General features: G+C 42.5%; 1 protein-coding gene across 1 annotated transcript; it reads right to left on the reverse strand.

Moving 5' to 3' along the window:
- Window positions 1-14,727: 14,727 nt before the first annotated feature.
- Window positions 14,728-17,833, reverse strand: cbln2b (cerebellin 2b precursor). Its single transcript, XM_037279948.1, has 4 exons — window positions 17,603-17,833; window positions 16,870-17,354; window positions 15,857-15,976; window positions 14,728-15,751 (listed from the first exon to the last, which is right to left on the reverse strand). The coding sequence occupies exons 2-4, from the start codon at window positions 17,146-17,148 to the stop codon at window positions 15,554-15,556; spliced, it is 597 nt and encodes a 198-aa protein (XP_037135843.1). The 5' UTR covers window positions 17,149-17,354; window positions 17,603-17,833; the 3' UTR covers window positions 14,728-15,553.
- Between the last annotated feature and the right edge of the window lie 570 nt (window positions 17,834-18,403).

The raw sequence follows: 18,403 nt of genomic DNA on the forward strand, positions 1-18,403 counted from the left end.
CGAATTTACTCATTCAACAGTGAACATTTGCTCTGAGTAAGACCTGTAGGATTTGTGGCATTGAGGGCATTGACTAAGCAACAGCAACATTTTCTCAGAGGTAAGATGCTCGTGTGTGTGCGTGTGAGAGAGAGAGTGTGTGATAGTGAGCATGAGTGCTGGTTGTCCTTGTGGCCAATTTGCGCCCTGGGCTGTTTTCCCCCCACATATTTTCGATGTCATCACCATGTGAGATGAAGCAAAGCACCTGTAAGTCATGGCATTAAGTCACCACTGCTGCGCACTTCGCAGTCCTTGGGCCAATCCAAGCTTGTTTATTTCTTGAGCTTACAAAACTTCCAAATACTGCATTTGCTGCGTTCCAATTCGACCGCATCGCTGCTCGTAGGTTGTTGTGATTTGTAAAACGCTCCTCCATCACAATTAAAGACAGCCCACGCGGCTTCAAATCACTGATGAGTTTATTTTTAAACGGCAGGGCTGCCCTGGCGTCTGGTTTCCATGTGGGGACTGAGAGAAAATGTAGAGCAGATTTCCAGGCTAATTCTTGTAGGGCAAGGCTTGCTACTCTGTAATTAACCAATTAACAAGCAACATGGCCCGCCAACACCGCTCCTGATTCACTTTGCAATCACGGACGCTCGTCTGCAAAGTTTTAATTGTGCCCGAGGCAATAACTTACTGTTTGTAATCACATTCTCGCTCTGCTCTATATTGCACCACAGTGCGTTTGGGACGTCCAAACTTACTGGTGCAAGCTAAATCTGCAAACCTCCACGTTGGAGGTGAGCACAGTGCGCATTAGCTGCAATGCTTGGGCTTTTGCTGAACAACACAATGTGAGTTAATAAGCTGGCCAAATTGTTTTATATTCTCTGATGAGACGTGAGAGGCAGGTAGGGAGCACTCGCTCGACTTGCCCCTCAGCTGGAAATGAAAAATGTTTCAAGGCTGAATATGAGCAAGGTTGAGCTAAACGGGAATGACTGAGGTTGGATTTTCGGGTTGCTAGTTTACTCGGTTGAGTCGAGATTGCAGCCGTATGCAGATGGGATATTTCCCTCCCTTCATACTCCACAAAGAATTGTCACTTTAAAGCTACCTGAACATAAAGGAGACAGGATCGCTTCACAGGTCTCGAAAGCCGCACGCTCGGCTCGGCTCTGCTCGGCTCGCTCGGTGGAGTTGAGGCCCGTGCCAGAACTAATCATCACTCAGGAGGCTGACTTTCCGCTTGGAGGACATGAATCACTCAGCTGCCATGTGTCTGTTTCACATTCTGACTGTAGCAAAGCAAATTATAGGTGAGTCAGTGAGCTTTTTTTTTTTTTTTTGGTGTCCTGCCAGGCCATGTACTGAGCTGAGAGGCGGAAATATGGTCCGTCATATGGAAGCCCTCATTGATCAAAAAACTAATTTTCTCCATTTAGAAAAAAGGAAAAACACACAGATGACAGGATTGGCTAGTCCAGACTCCAAACAATTACAAATGTGCATAATATGATCGACGCAGGGAAGATTCAGGATTAGTTTTGCCAATTGATGTCACAAACACAGACCCAAGATGCACAACACATATAATCTAGGCCAGCTACTTCACATCCAATTGTTGCGGACATGTAGCCAGATAGTTTCAGGCAGTAGGCAGAGTTTGGAGCACCACACACCAATTAGGCGCGTTTCCAAAGCAATACTCCACAATGTTGCCCAGAGGAGTGCAGCAGAACAACACTTTGATTTCCTACAGTGTGATCGTAATTTCATATTCCTCTGAAAGGCGACATGGTGGCAGTGGCTAAAGTCTCCAAAAGACCATTGGGTGAAATTGTATGATTATTTGTAAGATAATTCTTAAATCAACATGTAGAATAGTTGGAGGCTATTTTTGTATTCGGCAGACCTCGCTGGGTCTTCCCTGCAGACCGAGGGCATTTTTTATTACACGCTCCTGGTGCATCTGAGAATTCGGTGACAGAAATGAGACCGGTGAAAGCAGGTCAAAGTTATAGCGCAGGTGGTGTGGCAGGATTTTCGTGGATTTGACAAATTCTGCAATATGTGTGGTGGATGTTATCGTATTTCAATCATAAATATGTGTTCATTCCCACAACGGCGGAGATGCCCATTTCTAACTGCGCCTGTCTACAAAAAAAATTCTAAACAAAGAAAACTCTATCCATGCTCACAGCTGGACTGCACTTTTCACTCGAGCCCAGTGTCTCTGGCAATTAGCCACATGTTCCATGAAAAACTCAATCCACGAAGGACTCTTTGATAAGAGCCGCCATGGAATCCCTCGGTACGTTAAGACCTGATCAGTCCATGTGCCTAGCAAACTTCTGCATGCATAAAAAACAAACAAAGTCAAGGCGAAAACAATGAGGGGTCCTCACAATACTGAGCAGCAGTTTTGCTGCTACGCATCACACAGCTCAACAGAGGGTGGAGGAGGCGTGTAATTGGAGCCGAGAGATTCACAACAGTATTTATAGAGGGTGTGAGATTGTTTAGAACTGATTGTTTCTTGCACTGTATTTAAGAACACAGAGTATGGACAAACATCATTTGTTGGAATATCCATAGAGGTCATTTTTATGATGTATCTTCAAGTCCTCCCTTGCATCACGACATGAAATAGTTTTCCTCAAGTGTTGGGAGTCATGGAGGGGGAAGATAATCATCTCAATCAAATAACAGTTTCATTTGAGATGATGAGAGGAGAGACACTTGTTAAAATAAATCTTGGACCCTTCTCGATGAATGGCCGGGAATTCTGCCTCATTTGTCACCAGGGAGGTGATGTACTAAAACGCCCCAAAGAGAGCAGAGGTGTTACTGTACGGAGGCGGCCATATTAGCCCGGCTATTCTTTGGGATTACGTGGCCCCTTTCGACCCGAGCCGGGAATTTGTCAGCAAAAGTGCAAATACAGCTCTATCAATAATCCCAAGCATTGTGTATTTCCCAGCTGATGCCATTATACGAGCGGAGCTATGACAGCGTTCGCCGTCTCCATCATCTTATCAACAGGGACCAGGATCTCATAAAGCGCTCTCAACAAAGACATCTCATATAACGGGTAATAACTCCAGCCAGTTAATACAGAGGAATTATCAGACGGAGGAGCAATGAACCTGGCAAAAAAAAAAATAATCGGGTGGCCGCTACGTTATTATCGTGAACACGGAGAAAGGAGGTAGGTGGAAATAGAGAGTGTGCCAGATAAGGCCGACAGTTTGCTGAAGATAAGACCAGGAGGGGAAAATAAGAGGTGAGCTTGTCATGTGAGACATGAGCAGCAGGAGCAGAGGGCAAGGACACAAATAAGTGGAAGCGCATTCATTGAAAACTCGGGAACAAATTATTAAAATTAAAAAAAATCTCCCTAATCCAATGTTTTTATATTTAAAATTTCCTTTCTAGATACAATGAAAAAATTAGACTTAGACAGACTTAGACTTAGACAGAACTTTATTGTCATTTTGTCAACACTAGGTGTGTACAAAACGAAATTTCGTTGCATACGGCTTTCAACAATGTAGTGGTATTTCGGCTGGTTAAAAAAAAAAGGGACATTCTATATAAAAATATGAAATAAGATAATTATAAAGTACAAAGTGCAGCAGTGATAAAGTATGTAAACAGTGCAGGAGACAAAAGCAGTATTTACAAGTGTGCAGAGGAATGCTACGTTTGAATGTTCAACAGTCTGACGACAGCAGGGAAAAAACTATTGCAGAACCTGGTGGACCTGCAGCGGATGCTGCGAAACCTCTTCCCAGAGGGCAGCAGGGAGAACAGTCCATGGTGGGGGTGTGATGGGTCACTGATAATATTACGGGCTCGGGACACGCAGCGCTGGGATGACAAGTCCTGAATGAAGGGAAGAGGAGCCCCGATGATCCTCTCTGCTGTCCTCACCACTCTCCTCAGGTTCTTCCAATCGGAAAAAATGCTTTCCTGTGATCTTCAACTCAAACACACATTCCTGTAAACCAGGGGTGTCAAACTCATTTGTAATTTTAGTAATGACACAAAGTCGATACAAAATATGTTTTTGCGGGCCACATAAAATGATTTGGCGGGCCACATCTGGCCCCCGGTCCTTGAGTTTGACACCTATGCTGTAAACGCTGTCAGTTTCTTTGCCTAACCACTTAATAGTTGTCCAGCTTTCTCAGGGGAGAAGCAACAAATAGAGATTTGAAGTTGTGCTAATCTGTGTCTGTCGCTGTCTGTAATGGTCTGGGAATAGTTTTTGAGCCTTAGTGCTTGTGTCGTATTAGCCCTCTGAGATCTCTGAGATCAAGTTGACCTTAGGGTCCCCTCACTCAAAGCCGAGCCTTGTTCGGTGACTATGTTTACATTCAGTCAATATTCGGCTTCAGGTCAAAGTTGTGGTTTCTGAAACATTGACCAAACATTGATACAAACCTCCATCATCATTTTTCTCACAGGCTAGCCTGCTAGGTAACGTTAGCTCTCCAACACGCCCTTCATTTCACCATCAAAACAAGACAGCAGTATGTCCACGTAAAAAAAGTTAATGAACGACACGGCGTCTGTGAGCGTTAGGCCGCTAATGACTCCACTTGCACTCTTATAAGGCCACTATCGCTTCCAATGTCCCTTTTTAGGGGAAAGGAGGGATGACTTGAATAGTATCCAGGTGGCCGTAACCTCCCCACAGGATGCCGCTAAGTCGTGCACACTGGTCCCTTTAAATGTGGGCGTGTGCCAAACACAGGCACGATTAGCAGGCAAAGTCGCAGGAGGGGGAAAATAAATATATAAGCCAGCAAGCAAGATATCCAGTGTTTGCATTTCAGCAGACAATAAAGAGGGCCATCTGTTCCTGTCATTCCTGCTTTATTGTTTTCCTTGGCGGGGCCACTCACTTTGAAATGGCACATCGAACCCCCCACACACACTGACACACACTGCCCTCCAGGCCCCCGCCCCCCAGACATACAAAAATTGTGTACACACAAGTTCGAGCACACAAAAACGCATAGAATGGGCTCAGAGGACATCATTGCAAAAAACAAAAGAAATGATGAGCTGCCCAAGGGGGCCATGACTTTGATTACATTTTCTGCCCTTGTCCCTCGTTTTGGCACCAACAGACACAGCAAATGTTGCCAAATGTTTTTCTTCAATCCTGTGGCACAAACCATTTGGAGAGGATAGAAGGGTTGAGCTCAAGCTTCATTTTTAATATTTTCTTTCCTATCCTGTTATTCAGATCCCAAAACATTTGGTTTCGGATTGTCAAGGTAAGATTCCTATGAACGTTATTTTATTCACGAGCGAGCAAGTGATTTCTTGACATTTTTATTACGTCATCGCATGTCAAAATCAGTGCAATAGATTTTAGTAGCTTTGGCGAAGAACCAAAGTGATCATTTGCATCTGGAATCTTGGGCCATCAAGTAATAATAGCGCCCTATTTCTTATTTACCAGGAGGAAAATCAAACCAATGCATGTTTTCTCATTTCTCTTCTCATTTTCTTTCAACACCAAGGCCTGACTCGCTCCTAAACATTATTAATTAGAAAATGAACCTTCTATAATTTATACATAATATCCCTCACAAGCAGTGTTTCCTCACCACCAGTGACCTGACTGCTTGCAAGATTTGCAGGTGCTTTTCCATCACAGTCAGCAAGGTTAAACTCCAGAGAAATTAAACAAATTGCTCCTCTAATGCCGAATAAAACAAATGGAGAACTTTAGTGCACACATGGAGGCCTCTTGGGTTCTAATTATGTAAAACTATCGACATCAGAAGGCACTGAATTCTTTAATGAGCACTTGAGAGAACAAAGGGAATTTAAGTGCATCTTAATAAGAGAGGCGAGACAATAGGAGGAGGCAAAATGCCACAGAAAGAATACAAACACATTAAGTCATGTCCGCCGATTCTATCATGAAATAAATCTTCATCTCAGGTAGTTTTTGGCAGCTATATGAGCACGCTGCTAATAGCTTCCCAGCGCTACAACACGCGTCCGATTAAACTGAATCGAGTGGGAGAAGATTGTTTTTGCGTTGCAGCCACTCAACTCCATCACAACCACGCTTGGAAAAAAAATGTGAGAAGTTCCTTCTAGAAATAAGATCACTTCAAAAAGAAAACAGGCGTCGTGCATTCCGGAAACGCCGTTCCACATCGCCGCTTGTTACGCTGGCTAATTAGCATTGACAAAGACTCCCATGGGAAAAGGCAGGCGCAACACCGCCCAGCTAGAGCATTTCTGTTCTGGAGCCAAAATGGATTGCACTGCGGGAGGTCCTTTAATCCTAAATGCTCCACTGAATCACGTTTGAAATCACGGAACAGTGGCGCTGGATAACACACAGCAGCCATATGTTTGTTCACGGGAATGTGCTATGCTACATTACTATATGTGCGTGTGTATTACTACGCAAACTCATACCACTTGGATTTAAAAAAAAATAATAATAATTCAAGCAGTCCATATAATGTTTAACTATTCATGCCGACATTAATGCAAACGCATACTTTGGGTAGTGTATGTTAAGGGCCCGGGGCTAAACACTGCCCTGCGCTTGACTCTATCTTGCTAGCTTACGTTAGCCAAAATGACTCAATAGCCTTCCAACAGAGGTAATAAATAAAATGTCTATCTCATGATGTCCTTTTTTGTGTTATCATATTTTTGTTGGTGTTATAGATAAAGATCTTAAATAATTTTTGGACTTGATAATAATTAGAATATAATAAGTTATGTCATCAGTGTTTTGAAAAGATTCTTGACATTTGCTGACAGATGGTTGCACTTTGGTTGGTTAAGGTAAAAAGCAACATGATCCATGTGGTCTTGCACTTCATGCACTTCAAAAATCCCCAAATATGTTTTTACATCTATATCATTCAATCTGTTTGATTTATCAATGTCTTCTACGCACAGTACAAAAAACATTCAAATGCACTTCCCCTCCTCTAATCATTCTCACCTCAAAATGCTTTGAAGATTTTTTTGTTATCCGCTCATCCAACACTATTGTTAAAAAAAAGGTATTTCAGCCAATTCTGTTCAAAGTTCATCGCACCACCTTTGATATCCAAAGTCCAAAGGAAGTGATGCCGCAGGGCTGTGATGGACTGTCAGCCTTCCCCTGGGGGCAGGAACTGCGCTCCTCAGCTCCCTAATGATGCGCCTGTCTTTGGAAAAAGAAGATCGTGCCACGGCCTATCACTTAGAGAGATTAAGCCAACGGAGGGGGCGAATCAACGGAGAGACACCAGGACAGAAACGGAAGCAGACAGAGGTGGGACGATGTCGGCCGGTCGGGCTCCTGTCAGATGAAAGCTGTCCCTTTCGCAATTTCCAGCAAGAAAGCCAGCAGCCTTGACACGTACCGTAATGAACCATGAGCGTTGATGCTTACAGGTCAAGAAGCCTGCCGTTCAGAAAAAGGAGTCCCACAATTCATGAACGGTGCTTTGTTCAATATTGCATGATGGGCTGTGAGACAGCACTTGTTGTACAAAGGGTCAAATGGGAGATATCAACGTTTTCAAGTCTTTTGATTGATTCAAGCACTCCCGGAAGCCAATTTGGGCTGGGGGGTTGTACCATCCAATACATGTGAGAAGCGAAAAATAGAATTACACTGATGTTAAAGAGGAAGCGACTCGAGGGCGCCGAGAGTTCTTCTTCGTTGTTGCTTTTGTGAAATGATTAAACCACATGGAGGCACTCAGGACATCAAGGGCAGGAAAGGTGCAAAATGGTGCTTTTCGGACCAGAGAAGATGCGTGTAGAGGATTAACTGCAGCCCGCACTGTCAAGGACGGATCAAGCACTCGTCTTTTGTCTCGCCCACTGCTAACCGAGCAGATTTTCTGAGCTGGCGGAATCTGAAGGATTCGCCGCAAACCAGGCCGTTGTTTGATGTGGGACATGTTTTTTTAAGGTTTATCATCCCTCGGTTCTCTTCTGCATATGCTGCTTTAAAAGGACTTTTTTTTTTGATAGCCTAGGCCTGTAAACTCTGGAAGAAATGGCACTCCCTTAAAAACCAAGTGAGAAGTCTAATATTTGTATATGCATAGTCGGTAGGAAAAAAAAACATCAGCTGGAGGATACAAAACAGAAGAGTAGGTGGACTAGGAAAGGCACAACGTGATTTGGAATAGAATTCACTTTGGGAGTAGAGAAAGCAAACTACCTTTGCATTTGACACAGAAAAAAAGACACCTGCAAAACTTTTCGGTGGAACAGGCAGGTAGTTGGGAGATGGGACACAAAAGAATAATCACAATATTTTTGTTCTGTCTGCTTGGGTAGAGTCTTGATGAGAGTTTACTATGTGAAGATGAATTGGCAGGTGTTGACACAAACACTTTGTGATGCTCGCTGCAGTTATTCCAGAGAGACGTACGAGGGGAAACAGACACCCGCCGTCCCTGCGAACCCTCGTGGCTTTCTTTCCGACTCTCTCAACAACCACATATAAAAGAAAAATCTTGCTAGCTAAAGTATATCTATAGCTAACTGTAGCTAATCTATTTTAGGTGAAAGCCAAGGCACGGTATAGCGTCGACTCCCATTTGTGGGTGAGCACTGTGGTAGCGATGCTGGAGAGGCTGTGATCGTACCCAAGTTTCATGTGAAGTGCCTGAGCCGCCGTCGCCGCCACGACTTCAAGCGAAAACCCACAAGAGCGGAGAGCGCGGATAAGAGAGTGGGGAAGAAAGAAGAAGAAAAAAAAAGCCCAACTGATTTCCATCAAAACAGTTGTCAAACCAGATGGGGACGATGCCAGAAATGGGCCAGGACGGGTAGGGAGTCATTTTGATTGGGTAGATTTGAACACATACACACAGAAGAAAATGGCTGTTCTAAGAATCCTGGTCCTGATAGAACATGTCCGTCTAAATGGTACTAAATAATTCTGAAGGCAGTTTTTACTTGATGAATTTCTGAGGTGGGTGGGAGGGGGTCTGCCAGATAGCAAAGATTCAACTCTCTTGTGGAGCTCTATGAACAACTGACAGACAACTAATTGACAAATTAAGATTAGATACGTTTTGCCAATTGACATTTTTGCAACACTGCTCCAATGTCAATTAGCAAGACATGTTTACAAATCTGCAAAACCCACGCTGTCTTGTTGATGACGGCCTGAGACGAAATAGAAAAACACATCTCGAGATTCTTGGGTCAAACTTTAGATAGAAATAAATATATATGTATATCAATAAATATGAATAAATGATTGTCCAGCCTTGGCTGAGGTCTTTGATTCAGGTTTATTTTCTCCGTTGGTGAGTTGCAAAAATGACCTTCTTGCAACTTCACTCCTTGACACTCTCCAACGAAGGCGATTATCGACAGTGAAATGAATAGCTCATCTCAGCAGCCTCGATTCAGGCGCACCACCTGATCACCCTAAAAACATGCCTGTGGCATTCCTCAAGGTTTCTCGCGTTGCCCGCGGCACTAAGATGCCATCTTATCAGAGAGTCTCTCTGCCCAGATGTTTATGATGAGATGAGCTTGACAGTGGCTTTTATAACCTTTTTCGGTAGATTTAACGATTTGTATCTGTGACCGTACATATGTATTGAATCAATAGGGAATATTTTAATTGTACTCGTCACTTAGGTGAAGAATTTGATTTCCCATGAAAGTAATATTGCACTCGTCCTCTTGAAATATACATGCTCTCCCATAAAATCTACTTATTAAACTCATTCTATTTGGTGACATCCACATCTCCCGGGTTCAGCGTGAAGCTGTGTGAAAATCGTTCCAAGGAATGGGTTGTCGCACGACAAGCGCTTGTACGTGTTAACGGGTCCCAAAATCTTTTGTGTCAAATCCACATTGTGTCTGACAATTGGTGTCATGATGCAGCACAATATGATTGAGAGGGTGACAATATTTAAAATGCGGCGCCTTCCGAGCAGATGTGTGAAGATGTGTTTCTGATTCAAATTGTTTTATCACACTCAGTGTTCGCTCTGTCTGTCAAATATCTAATTTTACTGGAACCGCCGTTTAATATGACGTAAGGGAGGGTATTTCTATTGGTCTTTTAGATAACTTTTTTTTCTAAATATAAGGAACACTTGAAATCCTTTAATTTTCTCAAAAATCAACAGTGCACCTTATAATTATGGATAAGTTAAAGTTAAGTTAAAGTCCCAATGATCGTCACACACACATCTGGGTGTGGTGAAATTTGTCCTCTGCATTTAACCCATCCCCGTGTGAATTTGATCCATCCCCTGGGGGAGAGGGGAGCAGTGAGCAGCAGCGGCGCCGCGCTCGGGAATCATTTGGTGATCTAACCCCCCAATTCCAACCCTTAATGCTGAGTGCCAAGTCATCAAAATGTACGTCGTTGGATAAAGTTGGACTTGCTGTACTGGTTTGTCCGTTAATGTGCCTTATAACCTAGTGCGCCCTATATTTGGAAATTGAAAAATACATAGATCTGCTCTTTGAGAGTGTGCCTCGAGTGCTCCAACAAAATAACTTACGCAAAAGCCAGTTAAGGTGCGAAAAAGATTCCGCTATATATTTTCCCCCCCACTGTGACTGGTGATGCTGTAGTTCCAGTCACAGGAACAGAATCTTATTAATTCCAATCTTGTATATTCCTTTCCAAATGTTTGATTGAATTACCATATTTGGACCTGTGTGTGGATTTGCGCATGTGTCCGTCATCTATGGGGAACTATTTGTGTCTCTCCCGCTCGAAATAATAATGAATATTGTTAAAGTTGTTCAGGTGTAAGGCGGGTCCAGAATTCTGTCTCTCGGGCTCACTGTGTCTGAATCTGATGAACAGGTGGGATGATGTTGCGGAAGCGTCACATGGCCGCGTTTGTGCAGATGAGCCTCTGTTGCCTTGCATAGTGGTGGGGGAGCTCGGAAGGAGTTTCCTTGAGGGAATTGTGTGTTTCAGTATAGATATTGCAAGCTGTGGCGGGGAGAGAATAAACAGACTTTGTCTAACACAGGGGATGGGCCTGTTCACAGAAGCGCTTCGGTGACTGATGATGTTTGTCTGTGTCGACGTACGGTATTTGTTTGCCACACAAATGCATTATTAACAAAGCGCCGCCGCATATGATATGATCCTGGCTGGGTTGTTTCCGTGTGTTTTTCCATCATATGAGTCGGCCAGATCGTTGAGTCATCTCAAAAGTAGCGAAATAAAAGAAGCGTGATAGAAGTGGGCGGAGCCTTTTAAAAATTGCGATGGATTTGTTTTTTTGGCATCCCTCATGCATGGAAACAAATTGGATACCTCTGTGTGCTTAACGTTTTGAAATAATTACAGGATAAAGGTTGAATCTGTGGTATGTATTTAACGTATTTTTTATTTTTTTTTTACAAAGAGACATCCATTCTGCTATTTTGTCAAAGCGTGAAATGCCTGGTGCTCTTAACCCAATGGTTGAGATTCAATACATGTCAACAGCTTCCCCGCATTTGCTTTGACCTTTCCTCCCCTCAATGTTGGCGGTTTAGAATTAAATACATGTCCATTCATCATTCATAAAACACACTTGAATGGAGTCAAGGTCATAAAGCCACTCCAAGCTAAAAGTGCTCCCACATAAAACAAGAACAAATTTGAAACATGCTTGATAACAAATTGCTCGCTTGTTTCATAATCTGATACGTTTTGTAATGAGGACAAAGTCAGTCATCCGAGAAACCTTGTGAGAATGAAACATTTTTTTTTTTTTGCAAAGCGATGACACGTTACCTGCGGCGACGTAATTAAATGATGCCATGTTTCAAGATGGCTGAGATGAGCGGCGGCTAATGTCAATTGGAGCCGTCTTAATGTTCACGCCACGCAAATTTCTGCCGCTTCTGAGTCTTGTTTTGTTTCAGATGTGTTGATCGACATTGCGCAAAAAAAAAAAAAACATGTTTACTCTTGAATCTGGCGTGGGCGTTTCAATTCTAAAACAAGCTCTCTAATGAGTTAGCAACATCCTACATGACATTCGTCTGATGGCTCCATTACGTCATTTACATTGCCAAGATCAGGTTTTTTTTACTGCATTTTTCGCACCAAAAGGTGCACTGGATTGAATTTTTTATTTTAGAAATTATTTCATATATAGGGCGCACCTGATTAAAAGGCGCATAAAATAGAAGCTATACTGCAACAAACTGAGGTTGACTAGGGTTGCGGTAAGCGTCTACGAGCCAATAACAAATGAGCCCTCTGTAAACAATCGCGTTTCTCAAACTATCTCCTATAAAATGATCGGAACTGACTAAAGTTCGATCTAACACATTGGTACTGCTTACCTATGTTTCCCTTCCATATCGATCCGTAAATTTACTCGAAACATTAACAGAGCAGCCTATATTGAAATGAAATAGCCTCGTGCGTATAGCAGCTATCATGATAGCATTAGCCACCCGCAAACTCCCATGAGCCTCAGCTCGCAGACTCCCATGAGCCTCAGCAAAGTGTCATGGCAGCCCCCTGTAAACAATCGCGTTTCTCAAACTATCTCCTATAAAATGGTTGGAACTGACTTAAGTTCGATCCAACACATTGGTACTGCTTACCTATGTTTCCCTTCTATATCGATCCGTAAATTTACTCAAAACATTAACAGAGCAGCCTATTTTGAAATGAAATAGCCTCGTGTGTATAGCAGCTATCATTATAGCATTAGCCACCCGCCAACTCCCATGAGCCTCAGCTCGCAGACTCCCATGAGCCTCAGCAAAGTGTCGTGGCAGCCCCCTGTAAACAATCGCGTTTCTCAAACTATTTCCTATAAAATGATCGGAACTGACTAAAGTTCGATCTAACACATTGGTACTGCTTACCTAGGTTTCCCTTCCATATCGATCTGTAAATTGACTTGAAACATTAACAGAGCAGCCTATTTTGAAATGAAATAGCCTCGTGCGCATAGCAGCTATCATTATAGCATTAGCCACCCGCAAACTCCCATGAGCCTCAGCTCGCAGACTCCCATGAGCCTCAGCAAAGTGTCGTGGCAGCCCCCTGTAAACAATCACGTTTCTTAAACTCTCTCCCATAAAAGTGATCGGAACCGACTAAAGACTGATTTAACACATTGATGCTGCTTATTTATGATTCTGTTGGATATTGATCCGTAAACGTACTCGAAAACATTAACGGAACAGCCTATTTTGAAATGAAATAGCCTCGCGGGTACAACAGCTATTCAGTGACGCCCTCTGACCCCGGTTGCCGTAATGCTGGGAAGCGATGCGACCTTGTAATTTACTAGTCGTACTAAAACGTACTGAAACATTTTGGCAGAGCGCTATGTACAACCAGTATGGATCAACAAATTCATCAATTGATCCATATATAAGGCGCTCTGCATTATAAGGCGCACTGTGTTTTTTTTGAGTAAAATTTACGTTTTTAAGTGCGCCTAATAGTGCGGAAAATACAGTACAAAAATGTGCATACATGAATGCATCAACCCTCAAAGATGTCTTTAAGAGACCTCGGACAGACAAGTAATACAAAGTCTGCATGAGTTCAGTGCTATTTAATGGCATCTCCAATTTTGTAATTATCTTTACGCAGCCTGTAAAGCTGAATAAAACACCATCTGCGCTTCAGTAAAAAAAAGAAAAAAATGCAGCCTATAGTTAAAGCAAATAGCTTTTATATTCTACGAGAATGTCGATGACTCTGCAAAAAAATAAAAATACACAATTCAGGCTGCATATCATAAATCTTAATAATGGCACTGGAGTATCATTTGGGGAGGATCAAGTCTCGTGGATTTTAATCCTTCCTGTAGTATTTATATCAAAAGTAAGAAAAGTAAATCAACTGATAGTCAGCATTGTAGTAAAACAGAGTTTGTTTGGAACTTTGTCTGTTTGATGGTCCTAATAATCCAAACGCAATGTAGGGAAGCTACGGCCCATGGGCCATATAGAACCGAGGAGAGCAACTGCAAAAATTAATTAGGAAGAGTTTGTTCAGGTACAATGACTGGAAACGGGCCCAAATCCTCAAGTTTCGTTTGGTGTCGTTGGGATGTTCTCCTATGATGACATTTTTAATTCAGGGCTAAGACGATCAGTGTTTATTCCCTGACTTGGAATAAAATGGCTTAGAGTGTAATTACAGCACTAAAAAAGGTCACACACTAATAAGATCAGCGCTAACGAACATTAACGATTATGTCCTTTTGACCCAAAGGGCTCGCATTAAGGTGAGATTAAAAGCTCAGGACCATCGACCAACAACAAACACAACAGAGACGATTGGAACTCGCAGTTTGGAATTTCAGAATGGCTGCCTCCGAGCTATGACGTGGCTCCACTTGATTAAATATTCTGAAAATGATTCGCTCGCTTTGGAAAAGCCTTCACCCATTAAATGGGACTTAAATGTTTACATGAAAATACCATTTCAAGTATCAAAATCATTTGTTTGAATTTTTTTTTTTCAACATCCATGAGTGTGTGTGTGTGTGTGTGTGTGCGTGCGTGTGTGTGTGTGTGAGGCACATGGAAATTTTTTGATCGTTTGAGTGTAGCGACAAAAGCTTTTTATTTCTCACTATCGCACCATATTTAATATTTGTTTGTTGTTCAGTATCAATGCCATTAAACGTGATATGAATAAACTTTTGCAGATTGAAACTTGGCCTCGTTCCCACTACCCCGTTGCCACTTGGAGCTCATTTGAATGAAAGGTCTGCGCTTGGTCTATCCAATACAATATTTTTTATTAAGCGGGACATATATAGGGATTCTTCTATTGTTTCCACATTTTACATTTAGTGAGCAATGTCACTTCAACATGAAACCAATCAAAAGCTATATGCAAATTCCGCAATGTAAAACACACTAATGTGAAGAATAAAAATTATTAATTCATTCTTTTTTCTTTTTAAATAAAAGGGCTCGCCAAGTCAAGTCGTTTCCAGTGGCCTCTTCTTCTTTTCATAAATAAATCTTCTTCTCTTGGCCCAAATTTGGCTTATTTTCACCATCCAAACATAACACCATTGACAGCACAAAACATAAAGGAAAAAAAAAAATCCGTTCGTGCAAAAGACAGCTTTGGGCGTTAAAGCTTTTCTCTCTCTTTCTCTCAGCTTGTCGATAATTCCATATACTTCACTTGGACGGAAACCATATATTCTTTAAGGCTATACAGAACTTAAAATAGAGCATAATAACTCATCGCTTCTTCCGTGCCATCTCTTCTCTTCCTTTAACGCTGTCCTTTTTTGGCAAAGTTTCCCAAGCCAGCGAAAAATTCCAAACACCACCACGACGTCCTGACTGCGTACGAGTTGATGGATGTGAATATTTGAATCTCCAAGTTTCATATTGGACAAAGAGAGGAGACTGATGTGAGGAGGAGGAAGAGGAGGGGGAGGAGGAAAGGGGGGAGGAGAATGGTTGAGGACATTCAGGAATTTCATCAGCTTCCTTGGCTGACAAGTTCTTCGAGTTTCAAATCAATTTGCATGGTGTTGCTTTTTTTCATGTTGTCGTTCCAACCAGGGTCCCGTCCAAGGTCAGATTATAGAGGAAAGACCAGAAAGCCTGAGAAGGTGGAGTATTTCCATCCGCCCATGAGGGTGCCTCGCTCCAACTTCAGGTAGACACGGTCCTCACGCTCCACCATCAGCAGTACTCCATTACTGGCCGCCTCCCTTGTCACGTCCTGGTCGCCGGCAAAGGCTGATATGACTGGGTAATCGTTTTGCATCAGGTTTACCTGCAGGGGCGGATAAGAGAAGAGGGCGGGGGTAAGTTTTTTTTTTTTTCCCCCCCATGTGAGCTTATACATTTGATCTTGCGTGCCAAAATCACAAATGCTCACCTGAATGGTTTGTCTGTTGTAGACCTTCACCACATGGAAACTGAAACTGTAAATCCCCCTCCTTGGAGCTTGGAAAACACTCGCCTTCAAGTCAAAATGGTTGCCGATGTTCACTAAAACCTGTAAATAGATATTGTATTAGTTGGTGTGTGTGTGTGGGGGGGGGGGGGGGGGGGCTTTGCCAGTGCCAACTGCTTCAGGCATCAGACGGGTTTGATTTGGTTCCAAATGATTATCGTACATTCAAAAGGACACAATATGTAAGCATGCATCAAAAAACGTAATTTTAGCACTGGGCTCTACAAAACACATTACAAGTGGCTTAAAAAATATGTTTCGGAATTACTGAAGAGGAATCAATGCTTAAACAATTTATACAAACAAAGCCCGTTAGGTCAGACTCAGTAACGCTTAAAATAGTTGCCTTTTGGCTGCACATCAACAAAACACTCATTACGCGCACATCAAAAAGCCTTAACGTTGCTTCTTCTTCAATATTCACTTAGATCAAAGTAATAACTGACAAATATCGCATTAAAGAAGTTACAGAGAAATAAAGGAAGTGTTTATACTTGAAGTGTACAATTCATAACTTTATGCGTAAGATGGTTGCGGCTTTAAACGGCAAATGAGATCCAACGTATTAAAATGTCTGTTTCTTTAGATTCGGGTTACAGTAAATAGGATATACATAAATAAAATCTCCAGTTACACACTCCTAGGCCGCAGGTGAAATTAGATTCGGCCAGTAAAATGTAGCGTAAAAAGCTCTTAAAAGGCCAGTTACGCATCCTAAAAAAGAAAAAAAAAATCATAACGGTTCAAAACATATAAAGTGAATTAGCTACTTGATATGACTGTAAAATTAAACAAGGCAGACGCGGGACGTAAATAAATTACCGTAACTTGCTTCAGGGGTCAGTTTTACGCACATTCAATAAATTGTAGCTCCATTTTAGCTGCTTTATATCATTCAAATCTTGATTTACTTATTTTTCCAAAAGCGTTTTCACCTGGTCAAAGTAGATCGTCATGGAGGTGTTGCTCATCTCTGACGGCTCATGGTTGGTTCCACGCACGGCGGAAAAAGCCACCTTTGCGCCCGCAGAGCGCACCGATATGCCGAGGGAGGACGTGACGCCTCCGTCCGAAGAAGGGTTCGAATCGCACACGACGAGACACTTGCCCTCCAGCACGATGGGCTCCGTGTCGTTCTGGCCGAGGCACAAAACCACGGTGCACCCCAGGAGAAGGACGAGGAGGGCCAGTCCCAGGAAGCGCGCTGGCACCATGGTTGCTGATCCTGTGTTCGAACCCGGCAGCCCCCGTGGAGGTTTGTTAGCACTCGAGTACCTGGTCCACACGTTCCTCCCTTTCTCTCCTCCCTCTCTTCCTCTAGCTCACTCAAACACTCTCTGACTCCGCGCTCCCCTCCTTCTTGCGCACCTTACTTGGCTTATTTTTTGGAAGGTCAGTCACACAAAGGTTGATGTGCATCCTGAGAGATAAAACCAAATGTTTTGTGTTAGAAAAAAATCTTATTGGGGGTCGATTGATAATCATTTTCATTAAGTCGCAATTCAATTTAAGCGCGTTGTCCGTGCGTAAAATGTCACAACCAATCTACTTGTAATCTATGTTGTAAAAATGAATCGTTTTTTTTTTTAGCTCGTTCTCAACCTTTCTTGTTAAACTAAGCCTCAAGACGCACTTTTTTAAAGGTTCCACAAAAAATGTCAGACCTACCTGCGCACTCGTGCTGCTGGTTCGTCCGCTGCCTCTCACCGACTGAACTGAGCGCTCAGATGTTGGTCCAAAGAAGACGAAGAAAGAAAAAAAAAAAAACAAGGAGCAGCCAAAGTCTCCGGGCTCTCTTTCGATGGATAACTCACGCCCATTCTTCGTGTAACACCTTCCAAGTGTTAAGGAATGAGCAACACGGGTGAACTCATCGTTCGTTTGTTTGTTTGTTTGTTTGTTGTGTTTTCTCCTAAGTTAGGGTGGTACGTCCACTTGGTTCTCGCTTTGTGTCATTTATATGCTACCGCTGTCTCATTTGTGCATCTTATTAACTCGAAATACAGGGTGGGGTTCGCGGGATAACCTTGCAGGATGCGTAAACCACATTTGAGCATCCATGTACAGTACAGTAGTATACGTTAACAATTTGACAAGTACCTCGGAATCTAAATAAAGATGCTTTAGCGCCACCCAGCGGTTGGTTTGAGTTCTTCCCCCACTGGTCACTATTGAGCACATTCTAAAATCATCCTTTACAAAATACCAATTATAAATGTACTAGTTCAACAAAATATTTTTTATTATTCATTTATATATATATATAATGGATGTTTTAATCTCAGAACATGTTTAACACAGATACAAGCAACACTTCAAGGCTTTTTAATGAGCGACCACTTACCTGCTTAGCTTGGAACTGTGCAATGCACATTTGAACGCTCCTCCCTTTATGTGTGTGTTTTAACATTCACTCATTTAGCCGTTTGGAATTTCATGAGAATTTAGCTCCATGTACATATCTTGTGC

The sequence above is a fragment of the Syngnathus acus genome, chromosome 20, assembly GCF_901709675.1.
Source record: "Syngnathus acus chromosome 20, fSynAcu1.2, whole genome shotgun sequence".
NCBI classification, from domain to species: domain Eukaryota; kingdom Metazoa; phylum Chordata; class Actinopteri; order Syngnathiformes; family Syngnathidae; genus Syngnathus; species Syngnathus acus.

What these genes read in the sequence shown, in the direction of transcription:
- cbln2b (XM_037279948.1), bottom strand. Translation starts at nt 17,148, where the DNA reads ATGGTGCCAGCGCGCTTCCTGGGACTGGCCCTCCTCGTCCTTCTCCTG. An exon ending in TGACGATCTACTTTGACCAG is followed by an intron (nt 15,977 to 16,869) that starts GTGAAAACGCTT and finishes ATCTATTTACAG; the next exon opens with GTTTTAGTGAACATCGGCAA. An exon ending in ACAACAGACAAACCATTCAG is followed by an intron (nt 15,752 to 15,856) that starts GTGAGCATTTGT and finishes CCGCCCCTGCAG; the next exon opens with GTAAACCTGATGCAAAACGA.